The sequence below is a fragment of the Rhinichthys klamathensis genome, unplaced genomic scaffold, assembly GCF_029890125.1.
Source record: "Rhinichthys klamathensis goyatoka isolate OS25496 unplaced genomic scaffold, OSU_Roscu_1.1 h1tg000035l_1, whole genome shotgun sequence".
NCBI classification, from domain to species: Eukaryota; Metazoa; Chordata; class Actinopteri; order Cypriniformes; family Leuciscidae; genus Rhinichthys; species Rhinichthys klamathensis.
In genome coordinates this window covers 6444722-6457438 of record NW_026606583.1, presented here as the reverse complement: position 1 = coordinate 6457438, position 12717 = coordinate 6444722, and the positions used below count along the sequence as shown (strand labels likewise).

The 12717-nt window shown below is 41.6% G+C and overlaps 1 protein-coding gene across 1 annotated transcript in view; it reads left to right on the top strand.

Annotated features, from left to right (window-relative positions):
• The first annotated feature begins 6668 nt into the window (after positions 1–6668).
• The window catches only part of LOC130080610 (integrin alpha-X-like), a 55028-nt gene continuing 48979 nt past the window's right edge, over positions 6669–12717 (top strand). The window contains exons 1-2 of the mRNA XM_056246043.1: positions 6669–6803; positions 7775–7785. Coding sequence (XP_056102018.1) covers positions 6764–6803; positions 7775–7785 — 51 coding nt within the window. The 5' untranslated portion in view covers positions 6669–6763. The remainder of the gene's footprint in view (positions 6804–7774; positions 7786–12717) is intronic.

Genomic DNA, 12717 nt, shown 5'->3' with positions numbered 1-12717 from the left:
CAACTGTTTATATCTCAGAATCGCTATTCAGACTTTGTAACTCATAAAAGTGAGTTTATATGTCACAATTCTTAGGGGGGAAAAGTCAGAATTGTGAGATATAAACTCGCAGTTGCAAAGAAAAAAGTCAGAATTGTGAGAAAAAAAGTTGCAATTGCCTTTTGTTACTTTTTATTCTGATTTCTTATCACAGTTAACTACAGATTTTAAAAATGATGAATGCTTTCTGCTTTATATAAAGATATTGTTTATTTAGCTTTTTTTCATATTTAAAATGGCACTTAGTGTTAGTAAGGAAATAATTTTGGCATTATCCATTACACTTATTTTTGTGTCATTATTTATGCATACTTCAATTTGTGTTTGAAATAAAATTAAACATTGAAAATTAAACATTGAAACGTGAAAAACAGTGTCAGTGTCTCATATCATAAGAAGTACAACTTAATATTCTACTGTAAATCAGCAGCTCTCCAGTGTGTTTTCACACGCAGACTTCTGACCTCGACGGACTCCACAGGAGAAATGAACCGGAAAAGATTTCCACGTGAAAGAATTGAGCCTTCGTTTTGGCCTGATTTTGTTCAAAATGATGTCGGTCCGTGTACCTTCGGATAGTTTGTTTTCTCGTTTTTGTCTTCTAAACGGAAAAACTAAGAAACCGTTCATTTATCACATATTCGTCCCTTCTCATGAACATAAATAAACAAATCTTTTTTATTACACTTTGTTCTAATCCACCAAATGGAAACACAATAAAACCAAAATGGATAAACAGCTTGAATAATCAATCTCTACATGGGTGGGATTAAAACGCCCCTTTCCACTGATTGGTCAACCAAAGATCAAGCCGTGCTGTCATCAGTTCTTTCTCAGCTCCCCGCAACAGAATAATAGTCATCTGATACAGTTGTAAGAATTTTTACAGTTTATAGCAACTACTTTTAATCTCTTTCTCATCAAACAGCCAGTAAACGGCCAATAAATAGCTCGACACAAACCGTACCGAGGCAGAGCCTAGACAGAACTTTCTTCTATGTGTAGAAGAACTAAACCTTACTAACCTAACCCTAACCCAATGTGAAATATATTTCGCATATAGACCTAGGTGTAGCAAAGTTCAATGAAGTAGTGAAGGAAGGAGACAGGGTCGGCTTGCTGTGGAACGTGTGGATTGTTTATTTAATACTTTCTCAACCAAAAACAAAGTCGCGCTCTCAAACACAGTCTTTCTCCAATCATTTCCACAAGCAGCTTCTCTGGGTTCTCCGGCAGCACAAACGTCCACACTATTCCACAGCCACTCTCTCTCTCTTTGCTTCCTGTTTCCAGGTGGCTTTTATCCAGTTCCCCATAGCAATTACTGTATCGAGATCCAGTTGTGCGTCACCTACTTGACCTACTTACTCATCTCCTGACTCTCTCTAGTCACAGACCTTGCTGAACCACACCCCCCTCGCCACATACCCCCAAAGCCTGACTCAGGCCGGGGAGCCATTCCAATTTCTGGAGAGAAAATCCGCCACAGCCATCTGCGCCCCCGGCCTGTGGATCACCTGAAATTTAAAGGGTTGCAGTGCCAGATACCAACGGGCGTTGGTAATCCTTCATGCGGTGGAGGCACTGCAGGGGAGCGTGGTCCGAACAGAGGGTGAACTCCCGCCCCAAGGGATAATAGCGGAGGGTGAGAACGGCCCACGTGATGGCTAAACACTCCTTTTCTATGGTGCTGTACTTAGTCTCTCTATTAGAGAGCTTCCGACTAATGCACAGCACATCTCCTGTGACAGGACCGCGCCCAGCCCCCTGTCCGACGCGTCAGTCTGTAACAAGAAAGGGACAGAAAAGTCCGAAGAATGCAAGAGCGGCTCGCCACACAGAGCAGCCTTTATCTGGGTAAAAGCCTGCTGGCACAGCTCCGTCCACTGGATCGTGTCTGGTACTTCCTTTTTAGTGAGATCAGTCAGCGGGCTGGGGAGGTCCGAATAGTTAGGTACAATCCTTCTGTAATATCCCGCCAGCCCCAGGAACTGTCTCACCGCCTTTTTGGTCTTGGGTCTCGGACAGGTTGTAATTGCTGCCGTTTTTTCCATTTGGTGACGCACCTGTCCGTGACCCAAGTGGAAGCCCTAGATATCTGACCTCCACACGTCCAAATGCACACTTCTTCGGGTTGGATGTCATACCGGCCAGCCTCATCGCTTTCAGAACGGCCCCCAAGTGCCCCATATGTTGCTGCCAATCATTACTGTAGATGATGTTATCATCCAAGTAAGCAGCATCATACAGTATGGGGCCGAAGAATTCGGTCCATGAGGTGCCGAAACGTGGAAAGCGTAACAAATTGGTGCAATCCGAACAGCGTTTTGAAGGCTGTTTTTTCTTTAGACATTGGAGATAAGGGGATCTGCCAATATACTTTCGTTAGGTCCAATGGGGTCCAGCCGATCCAGCAACTTGTAAATCCGAGGCTTTTTTTATATGCGTCGAATTTCGACACAACGTTCAACTTGCAGTAGTCAACACAGACCGAGCCGTTCGTTTTTGGCACTAAAACTATCGGGCTCGCCCAGTCACTATGTGACTCCTCTATTACTCCCATGTCCAGCATCGCTTCTAATTCCATCTGAACAACCTTTCTTTAACCGGTAGGTAACCGGTATTGCCGGTATGGCCGTCTGCACACTATCGGAGCACACAAAGCCTCTGACTATCACGCCCGGCTCCGTCTCAATATGGTGCTGAATCAAATTGGTTCAGCCAGGTAGGGGCGAAAACACGTCTGCAAACTCTGCCTGTAATTTTGCTACATCATTGAGCTGCGAGGGAGAAAAGTGATCTCCTCCCGGGGCCAGAGCGAGAGATTGTACTTTGTGGCTCGCCTCCGGTCTGAGATCCTCCTCTCCACTCACTGCCGTCTCTAGTCTGTTTGTGGGTGACGCTAGTGCAAATCAATTTAATGCCCAACAATTCGTACAGTTTGCATAGCGTACGTGACATAGACTCTGTGCCCTGATCAGTGAGAATCTCTTTTGGGATTTCCACTCGGGAGATTAAACGAAACAGCGCGTCCGCCACACTCTTCGCTGAGATGCTGTGGAGCACGACTGCCTCCGGATATCGCGTTGCATAATCCACAGGAACTAATGAGGTCCATATCAATTCGTTTGAAGGGGACCTGCACAAGAGGGAGAGGGCACAATGGCGCTTTTGGGGCGGCTGGTGGATTTACTAACTGACACTCATGACACAACGCGCACCATCTGCGTACGTTTTCGTAAATGCCCGACCTGAGAAATCGGATCATTAGACGATTTTAACGTGGCTGCCATTCCTAAATCCCCGGCCATGGGATTACAATGAGCCACCTGGAAAAGCATTTCCCGGCAGCTTTGTGGTAGTAATAACTGGGTTGTATCTTCTTTTGTCTGAGTGTCTTGGGTCACCCGATACAACCTATCTTTTATGATGGCAAAATAAGGATATGAGGGTGCTCGCTCAGGATGGAGAAGCTGTCCGTCGATAGCTTAGACCTGTTCAAACGAGTGTTTTAGGGTTTCATCATGGGACTGTTCCAGGGGAAAATCATCACGACTGGAGATGTTCACCCTTTCCAGGACGTTCGGTTCCCCTGGATCAGATGCCACTGGTCCCGGAAGAGCTTCCCCCACCTGTGCGCTCGCCCCCCGTCCTTGTGCTATTTTCCCCAAGAGACATCCTCTGTCAAACACCCCAATGCTGAAACGCTGGCCAATTTGTCCCCAAAATTAGCGGATGCCTGAGGTACGAACTAACTGACACCTCAACACAATTGTCTTTTCCCCGGAATTGTATGGTTATTGCCCGTATTGGATATTCCACCACACACCTCTCCGTGCACACACCTCACTTTAACCATGTGGCACTTTTCCAATGCCCCTGACTGAATCAGGCTTCGATGGATGGAGGTCTGGTTACAACCTGAATATACCAAAGCCTGATAGATACCCTCCTTATTAATATTCATAGGTATTTTGTATAACCCGGCTTGATCGGGGGTGGCCTGTGGAACATCCGGCACCCGGACTAACGTCCCCACCTCCATCACTGGACACCGGTCCACAAAGTGCCCCAGGTCCCCGCAACGGCAACAGGCCGGCTCAGGCCTTGCCGCCGCCCTGGTGGCAGGAAGTGGGTCATGGAATTGCCGTGGGGAAAACAGGGAAATGAGAGCGGTGCTGCTGTCGGAGTTGATGAGGACCAGCCATGGACTCCTGTCCCTGTCCCGCCCTCCAGTGGGGTGGGGCTTGCGGCGGCAGTTTGACACGAGACCTAGGTAGAGCGACAGGTTTTGAGAGAAAGAGAGAGAGAGAGAGATGGGAATACAACAGGGGAGGAGAGAGAGAGAGAGAGAGAGAGAGAGAGAGAGAGAGAGAGAGAGAGAGAGAGAGAGAGAGAGAGAGAGAGAGAGAGAGAGAGAGATCGAAGGTAACCCCCGAGGACGCCACCATCTGGTGAAGACATACCGTCTTGCTGTGGAACTTGTGGATTGTTTATTCAATACTTTCTCAACCAATAACAAAGTCGCGCTCTCAAACACAGTCTTTCTCCAATAATTTTCTCACAAGCAGCTTCTCTGGCTTCTCCGGCAGCACAAACGTCCACACTGTTCCACAGCCACTCTCTCTCTGTTTGCTTCACGTTTCCAGGTGGCTTTTATCCGGTTTCCCATAGCAATTACTGCAACGAGATCCAGGTGTACGTCATTTTGCACTTGACCTACTTATGTGCCGCTCGTCTCTCGATTCTCTCTCTTGTCACAGACCTTGCTGAACCACCCCCCCCTCGCCACACTAGGCTATTTATATTTTATACAGTTTTTTTCTCCGTTCACAGAAGAGTTGCTGGTGCGTGATGATGATAAATCCTCTTGTTCTGTTGTTTATGCTGCTATTTTATGGGATCAATATCCCATCTAAAGTATTGCAGCCAATCAAAATTTTTGAAACACGTAAAAATATATTGCACAAACTGAAAAAAAAAAATGCAAAATGATCAGAATAGCAAACAACATGGTCACAGATCAAAAATATAATAAGCGTGAATAAAAAAATAACGAGCATGAAAAAAACTGTAAACACATTAAAAATTATTTTGCACAAAACTTAAACTTATGGTCATGCTTTCTTAAAAATTCTGTTTTCCTCGGTTTTATTACTCTGTACTTTGTGTTCTCTTGCATTTTCTGCTCATATTTTTTGTACGCTTGTGCTGTTTTTCTCTTCGCTCTTCTTTCCATGTTCTGCACTTGCTTTCCCAAATGTTGCAGTTCGAGTTTCATGTAAGTTAGGGCGTGCTTAAACGTCACCATGGTCCACTAGTTCTAGATTGACAGCTCCTCCTCTAGCCAATCAATCAAAGAGGGGAGGTGACGTCACACCAATGCGACTCATGACTACTGATGCTCACTCATACAGGGGAACACAACAGTTTAATTTAAACTTTACAAAGACTTTCAAGGAGTAAAGCTATCTAAACTCTGGACATTATACAAATACTGTAATTAAGTTAATCTTTTTTGAGATACATGAGAATTTTAATGTGCACACTGGTAATTGGTTTTAAACATCATGATGTTAATAGCAGCCATATCACCCTGTAGCCCAAGACTGGTTGCCCACTGAAGCTAAGCGGTGAGCTTAGTGTAATACTTGTCTGTGGGTGTTCTCGGGGCTTTAATCTAAAGATAACTTTAGTAATATATCAAATAAACCCTCGGACACGGACGAGTTCTTCTTTTAGACTCCTTGCTCTCTTTATTAACTCCTTCTCTTCCGCTCTCCTTTCTGTACCCCCCATCATAATAAAAGTCCTCCAACAACATCCACTTTAACACAATATACTGCTGAATTAACATTGAAATATTCAAATATAACATCAGCATTAATCTTTTTAATATAATGTGCTACACTTTGAACTCTTACATTAGTACCTGGATGGGAGACCTGCTGAGAAAACCAGGTTGCTGCCGGAAGAGGTATTAGTGAGGCCAGCAGGGGGTGCTCCCCCTGTGGTCTATGTGGGTCCTAACGCCCCAGTATAGTGACGGGGACACTATACTGTCAAAGAGCACCGTCCTTCGGATGAGACGTTAAACAGAGGTTTGTACGCTTGTGCTTGTGATCTCAAAGGCTCTCTAGCGACAGATGCCAGAGGCTGCAGTCTTTAGCCTCCTTGTTAGAGCGCCTGACTCTCATGCCGGAGACCCGGGTTCGAGGGTCGAGTGAGACCCGGGTGGAGGGGTTACACCTGCCTGAAGGGCAAAACATCCACAGCACTGCAGTACACTGTCAATTATCCAGCTGTTTAAACAAGCCACAAATATTCACATATTATTTAATGCCGGCCTGGGACACAATTTCAGGCCGAGAGTTTCACACCAATCCAGGCCACTCCATTGCAAACATAATTTACATTAGGCTACTGTTTAATGGTGAATAATGACATACATAGGGCTAGTTTTTACGCCTACTTCACTTGGGCCAAATAGTGGAAATACGTCATGGAAGTAGACAAGTGGTCAAGTGCAAAGACCGCAAGTGGGTATATTTGTACAAGGCAGTTGTGTGGAAACGACCGTCGAATTGATGAACAGAATTGTGAAGTGACGTCACGCGCGATGGGGAGTCAGCTTTCAGTCAAGTTAAAACACATCTTCACTTCCATTTATTGCCTTGACTGTCCCACCTCATGCATCCTCTATATATACACTTGAGATGATATTATGGACCAGAACTTCTGTATCAGATTATGCATCTTATGTGGTAAGATATTTATTTATTTTCTTCTCTATCTTTTATTAGCCTAGTTATTTTGTATACACCATCGTTTCCTCAATAGCTGCCTATTTTCACTCTTTTGTAAATCTTTTTGCTCACTTTTACGATTTGAAAGCAATGAATGGCAGTGAGATTTGATCATCATCTCACCATGTAAAACTGGCTTTACATTCTCTTTATAGTCTATATTTGTTCAAATTTAAAGCAGTGAAATGAATTGCAATAATCATGTTGTACATTAATAGATGAATGAGTGATTTAAAAAAAACACAATATATCGTAGGAATTAAGTTTAAAGCTCTTTTAGTTTTAATTTTACAGTAGATTTACATTCAAAGACATTGTTGATCGTAAAAAAATTAGACATCTAATTTTTGGACCTCATAAGATCAAAACCATGACCATCTTTCTAAAGTAGTAGCATATGACCAGATATTAAATGTATATGAGGATGGAAAAACTGTCCTTTTAAGGCAAGAATAAATCGCAACAAGTATGCACTTCCTTCTCTAAAAGCCCCTCTGTCTAATTCTGTCTCATATGAGCTTTCTGCCTTCACACATTTCACACTCAAACACGCATCTGTGAGAAAACCACTGCAAATAATAACTTCTGTACGACACATTTTCACATTTACCCGTATTAAGAAACAATTACACTTAAGAGGAAACCAAACAAACTGGGTTTTCTGGGTTTTTTAATGGTTACAAGACATATTTTATGTTATTTGTTATGTTATTTTTTGTCAATTGCCTCTATTGGTGCTACACAGTGAAATAACCAGCAGCTGCTGAACCGATGTTGGCATCTGTTACTAGCATGTATTTTAGCATGGCTGCAATGCTGTATTGACCAATCAGCAAGCAGGAATGGAAATTTCAATTTTATACATTTTAATCGATTTAGCAACTAGAAACTGTTTGACAGTCTTTTTTTATCACTTCTGGACACTTTAGCATCTCAGTCGGTGATGGCTTTTAACATTGACCCCGTTTCCTGGAAAACCTTCACTGCACCTTCACCTTCACAGAGACAAAATGTTGCCTTTGGCTATAAGGTGATACAGAAAGACGCATCAAGGTGAGAGCAACATAACCACTGATAATGAAAAAACAAAACGCCCTTCTAAGACAGGAAGAACAAAAAAACAACCACAGTTTTGTAGCCTTTAGGCGAGGGAGGCTCCATTGCACATAGCGAACAATTATACTGGTTATCAAAATATTTATTGAAAGTTTGTGTTTCTTCTGAATTTTCATTGTTGAATTGTTTATTTGAACTTACATTACAGATAATGAGAGAGTCCATATTTTGATGCGCTGTAGACAGAACTGTGATTGAATTAGTTACTTATCTTAAATCTTAATGATTTAAAAGGGGGTTTATACTGAATATTCTCTGTAAAATTCTAGGATGTGTTGAATTAATAATGTTGATTTGTTGCTTTGCCTGTTTTTGATGTGCACGATGCCTCCTGCTATTTAAAGGCCATTTAGTATAGCGATGCTATTCTGATTGGCTCTCGTTTGAACTTGCGTCGCACCGCATCAGCCAATTACATCAATCCACATTGATGCGGAAAGCTTTAGGCTCCAATCTGTCTGAGAGTTTCCACCATGATAAAAATGTGTTACAGTGTGCAGTGCTGAAAAAAGAAAAAAAAAAAGAAAAAAAAAAGAAATCTGTCTTTAAGCTCAGAACAATCTCAAAGTAAAAAGAGGCGCTAAAGTGTGATTTAATGGTGGCTTTGCTTTAAAATTAAATGATTATTAATTCAAGTGATGAAGGATTTTGAAAGTCTGACAGTAATCAGTGTTGAGTACTGGTTAACCCTGCATGGTTTAAGTGTTTGAAAATGATTAACAGTTGAAAACCTTTGTTAGAAATTTAAAAAAGTAATAAAAAAGTACTCAAATATTATAAGTTGTATTGCTTTAATAAAGTAATTGAAATAGTGGCACTACTTATTACATTTCAACCCTCTGGTGCTCCTCATTTGGGAGTCACGCTTGTTATCTTCGAACTTCCTCCACGCAGTAAAACCAATGTAATTTATTTTTGTTCAATAATATTTTTTTATTTTGTATTTTGAGAGGACTTTAAGGTACTTATTAATATTTATGCAATAATTATGGGGTTTTTTTGCCATTGAAAATAATACAAAAAAGGTTTTTCAAATTTTTTTACAAATATTTTTTTCAAATAATGCAGTATTTCAGATTAATATAGAGACTAGGCCTTTTAAATCTAATTTAAGTCAGATAAGTGCCATCTGTTAAGAGAAAATAAAATAAAACATGTAATTTCATGGTGTTACCTCTAGATGCCTGTCTACTTCTCTATGGAGAAGCTTGTGAATTCTCTAGTAGTTTTTGGACAAAATTACTTACTTTTAAGATATGGATTTGAATGTTTTTTTATTTATTCTCAAATAATACTTTTTGTCAAGGTTTATAAAAAAAGTTTTTTTTTTAATGTGAAATGTACGGAGCCCCCCTAGTCCCACTTTGTCAAAAATAATTATTATAACTATCTCGTGGCCTCAAGATAAGTAACTCGTGGCCTCAAGATACTATCTCGTGGCCTCAAGATAGTATCTCGTAGCCTCAAGATAGAGATACTATCTTGAGGCCACGAGATACTATCTTGAGGCTACAAGATACTATCTTGAGGCTACAAGATACTATCTTGAGGCCACGAGTTACTATCTTGAGGATTAGTACTAGTACGATTAGTACTTACCTCTAGATAGTAACTCGTGGCCTCAAGATACTATCTCGTGGCCTCAAGATGAGGCCACGATATACTATCTTTAGGCCACGATATACTATCTTGAGGCCACGATATACTATCTTGAGGCCACGATATACTATCTTGAGGCCACGATATACTATCTTGAGGCCACGATATACTATCTTGAGGCCACGAGATACTATCTTGAGACCACGAGATAGTATCTTGAGGCCACGAGTTACTAATCTTGAGGCCACGAGTTACTTATCTTGAGGCCACGAGATAGTTATAATATTTTTTTTTGACAAAGTGGGACTAGAGGGGCTCCGTAGAAATGTACACATTTTTGCATTATTATTACAGTCAAACCTGAATACAGAGAAAGCATTTTGTTACACTTAAAGCTGCAGTCCGCAGTTTTTCCTCTTTGTCGCCATCTCTGTTCGAAATCTGCAATTGCATTTATTCGCGGAATGATCAACTTTACGTGAGTTGTAGTTCGACACGGCACAGCGCGGATGAACACAATGTTTGAGGATCTGTTTTGCACTATTGATGTTTTAGAATTTCACCCCTTCATTGCTAAGCACTTTTTTTCTGCATCGTGGCCGATTTGTAGAGAATTTTGGTGTTTTTGTCGATTTTCCATTAATTTCCTTCATTTATTAACTATTCCAATATAACCTTCCCAACACTGTCTACCAATGATGAACTGGTCTGACCCCAATCTGAGTGAAGCAATGTCTTTATTTTAAATAACAACAAAAAATCTTTACCTGGAGGATGAAGAAATAACAAATGCAGAAAAACAAGCTATGTAAACATGTAGAGGCACTGGAGATGAAGGATTAAAACAACTCAATGCAAGTGGGCTCAGTGATGCAGATAAGAGAAAGCCTGACACCTTGTGGAATTTCTTTGAAGGACAACTAAAGTTAAATGTGATCTTCAGAATCTACAGGCTCCATCTCATGCAATAAAGACAAAAACCAAAAGAGATCATCGACGACTTCATGACTAGAGCCCGAACTTTAGCACTGCAAATGCTAATTTACCAACGATAAGCTCAATGACCATTTAGTCGAACTTACCATTGCCAGTACTTCTTTCGATGCTTTAAGAATCAACCTAAAGGTCACCCCATTGCCGATATAAGCAGAGGCGCAAAAATACAAAGCCTTCACAGCTGGTAATGAACATATACAACAGCTTGGCATGTCACACCCTGAAATTGTCCACGCTGTAACAAAAGGACAACGTGTCAAAACTGTGACACAAACCACAAGCCAAGGCAGTGCCCTGCATATAATGATATATGCTCTAAGAAGAGCACACAACAGAGACAGCCAGTGCAGAAGAATGAAGTCATGAATATGCAACAGATGCCAAAGCCACACTAACCCATGGAAGGACAACAAACACAAAGATGAGCTCAGAATTAACATTGTAGACCACACTAAAGACAATTAGTATACATGCCAAAAACAATTTCACTCCATCAACATCAGGGCAAAATGCATGAATAGCATCGATGTGAAACCACCCAGAGATGAGGCATCCCCTGCTTTGGAGCCATCAACATGCCATTACAAAAAGTGCGATGGATAAATGCAAAGTTCTATGTCGTTGACGTATCTGGACCAGCTGTGGTTGGACTACCCAAGTGAGCTCCTCAGCTTTGTGACAGTAAATGTTGATTCGATGGCTGAAAAAGAAAACAATGGACATTAGGGAAAACAAACAAAAGAGAGTATCCGACAACACAGTTTTTAAAAATTAAATTGGGAGGTTCAATGGCACAGTAAAGCTCATCCTAAAGGAAGGTGCCAATCTATTCGTCGACCCACCATTCAAATGCAGTATCACGTCAAGAACAAACTTGTTGATCAAGGAGTCCTGCGAAAAGTGGAAGTGCACACAGATTGGTGGTTTAGTCTTGCCTTCAGCACAAAGAAAGAAGGATCACTTCGAATCTGCCTAGACACACATCCTAAATGCAACTTAACCCAAAATTTGCAAATGTAAAAGTTTTCAGCAAGCTAGACACAAAAGCCGGAACCTTGTCGATAAATCTTGACAGGGAGTCACAAATTCTAACTAAGTTCCATACTCCTTTTGACAGATACTGCTAGAGACGCTTTACATTTGGTTTCAGTTTGTCCCAAGACCATTTCCATGTGTATGTGGGGCTGACGAGGGATCATGACAGGAATCTGATGAGCCTAATGGTAAGAGCTGGAAACAGGTCTGGTGTTTAACAGTGACAAGCGTATCATCAAGCAACAGAGCATATCCTTCTTTGGCAACCTGTACACAGACAAAGGCATTAGGCCAGACCCAGCCAAAGTCCACGATATGCAAAAAATGCTAACACCACAACGCAAAGGTGACCTTCATTGATTCATGAGCATGCTAAACTACCGGTAACCCTACATACCAAAGTTTGTGGATAAAGCCCACAATCTGAGAGGATTACTGAAAAGTGACTCACAATGGATATGGGACACTGAGTATTTGAAATGCTTCAATGACCCAAAGACAACAGTGTCAGTTGATGCTTGCTTAACGTAATACAATCCAGCAACCACCCTCACAGTGGAGGTAGACTCTCAGAACTGAGACTGCAAAAGACCCCAAGCTCAGTGCACTAATAGAAATCATCCATCAGAGATGGCCAGACAGAATTCTAGACCTGCCAAAAGACCTACGCAGCTAATGGCCTTTCCGAGATGAGCTTATAGAAGCAGGAGTTGTATTTGAGGGCAGACAAGTGCTTATCCATGCTAACCCATGAACAATGCAATGACATTCTGACTCAAGTCCACGCAGCCCACCAAGGTATCAAAAAAAAAAACATGCAGGTTGGCTTGAGAAAATATATATTGGACAAAGATAAACACAGACATTGACCTGTAATGCTCCGTGAATAATAATCTGTTTGTTTGTTGGCTAGAGGAGAACTGATCAACTGAGCCTGGTTCCTCCCAAGGTTTTTTTTTCTCTCTATTCTGTCACCTGAGGGAGTTCCTTGCCACTGTCGCCTTTGGCTTTTGGCTTGCTTAGTTGGGGACATTTAATATTGAACAGTATTATTGATCTGCCTGCATCGACAACATTATAGGAGAACTGAACTGAGATGGACGATGACATCACTGTTTTCTCCAGA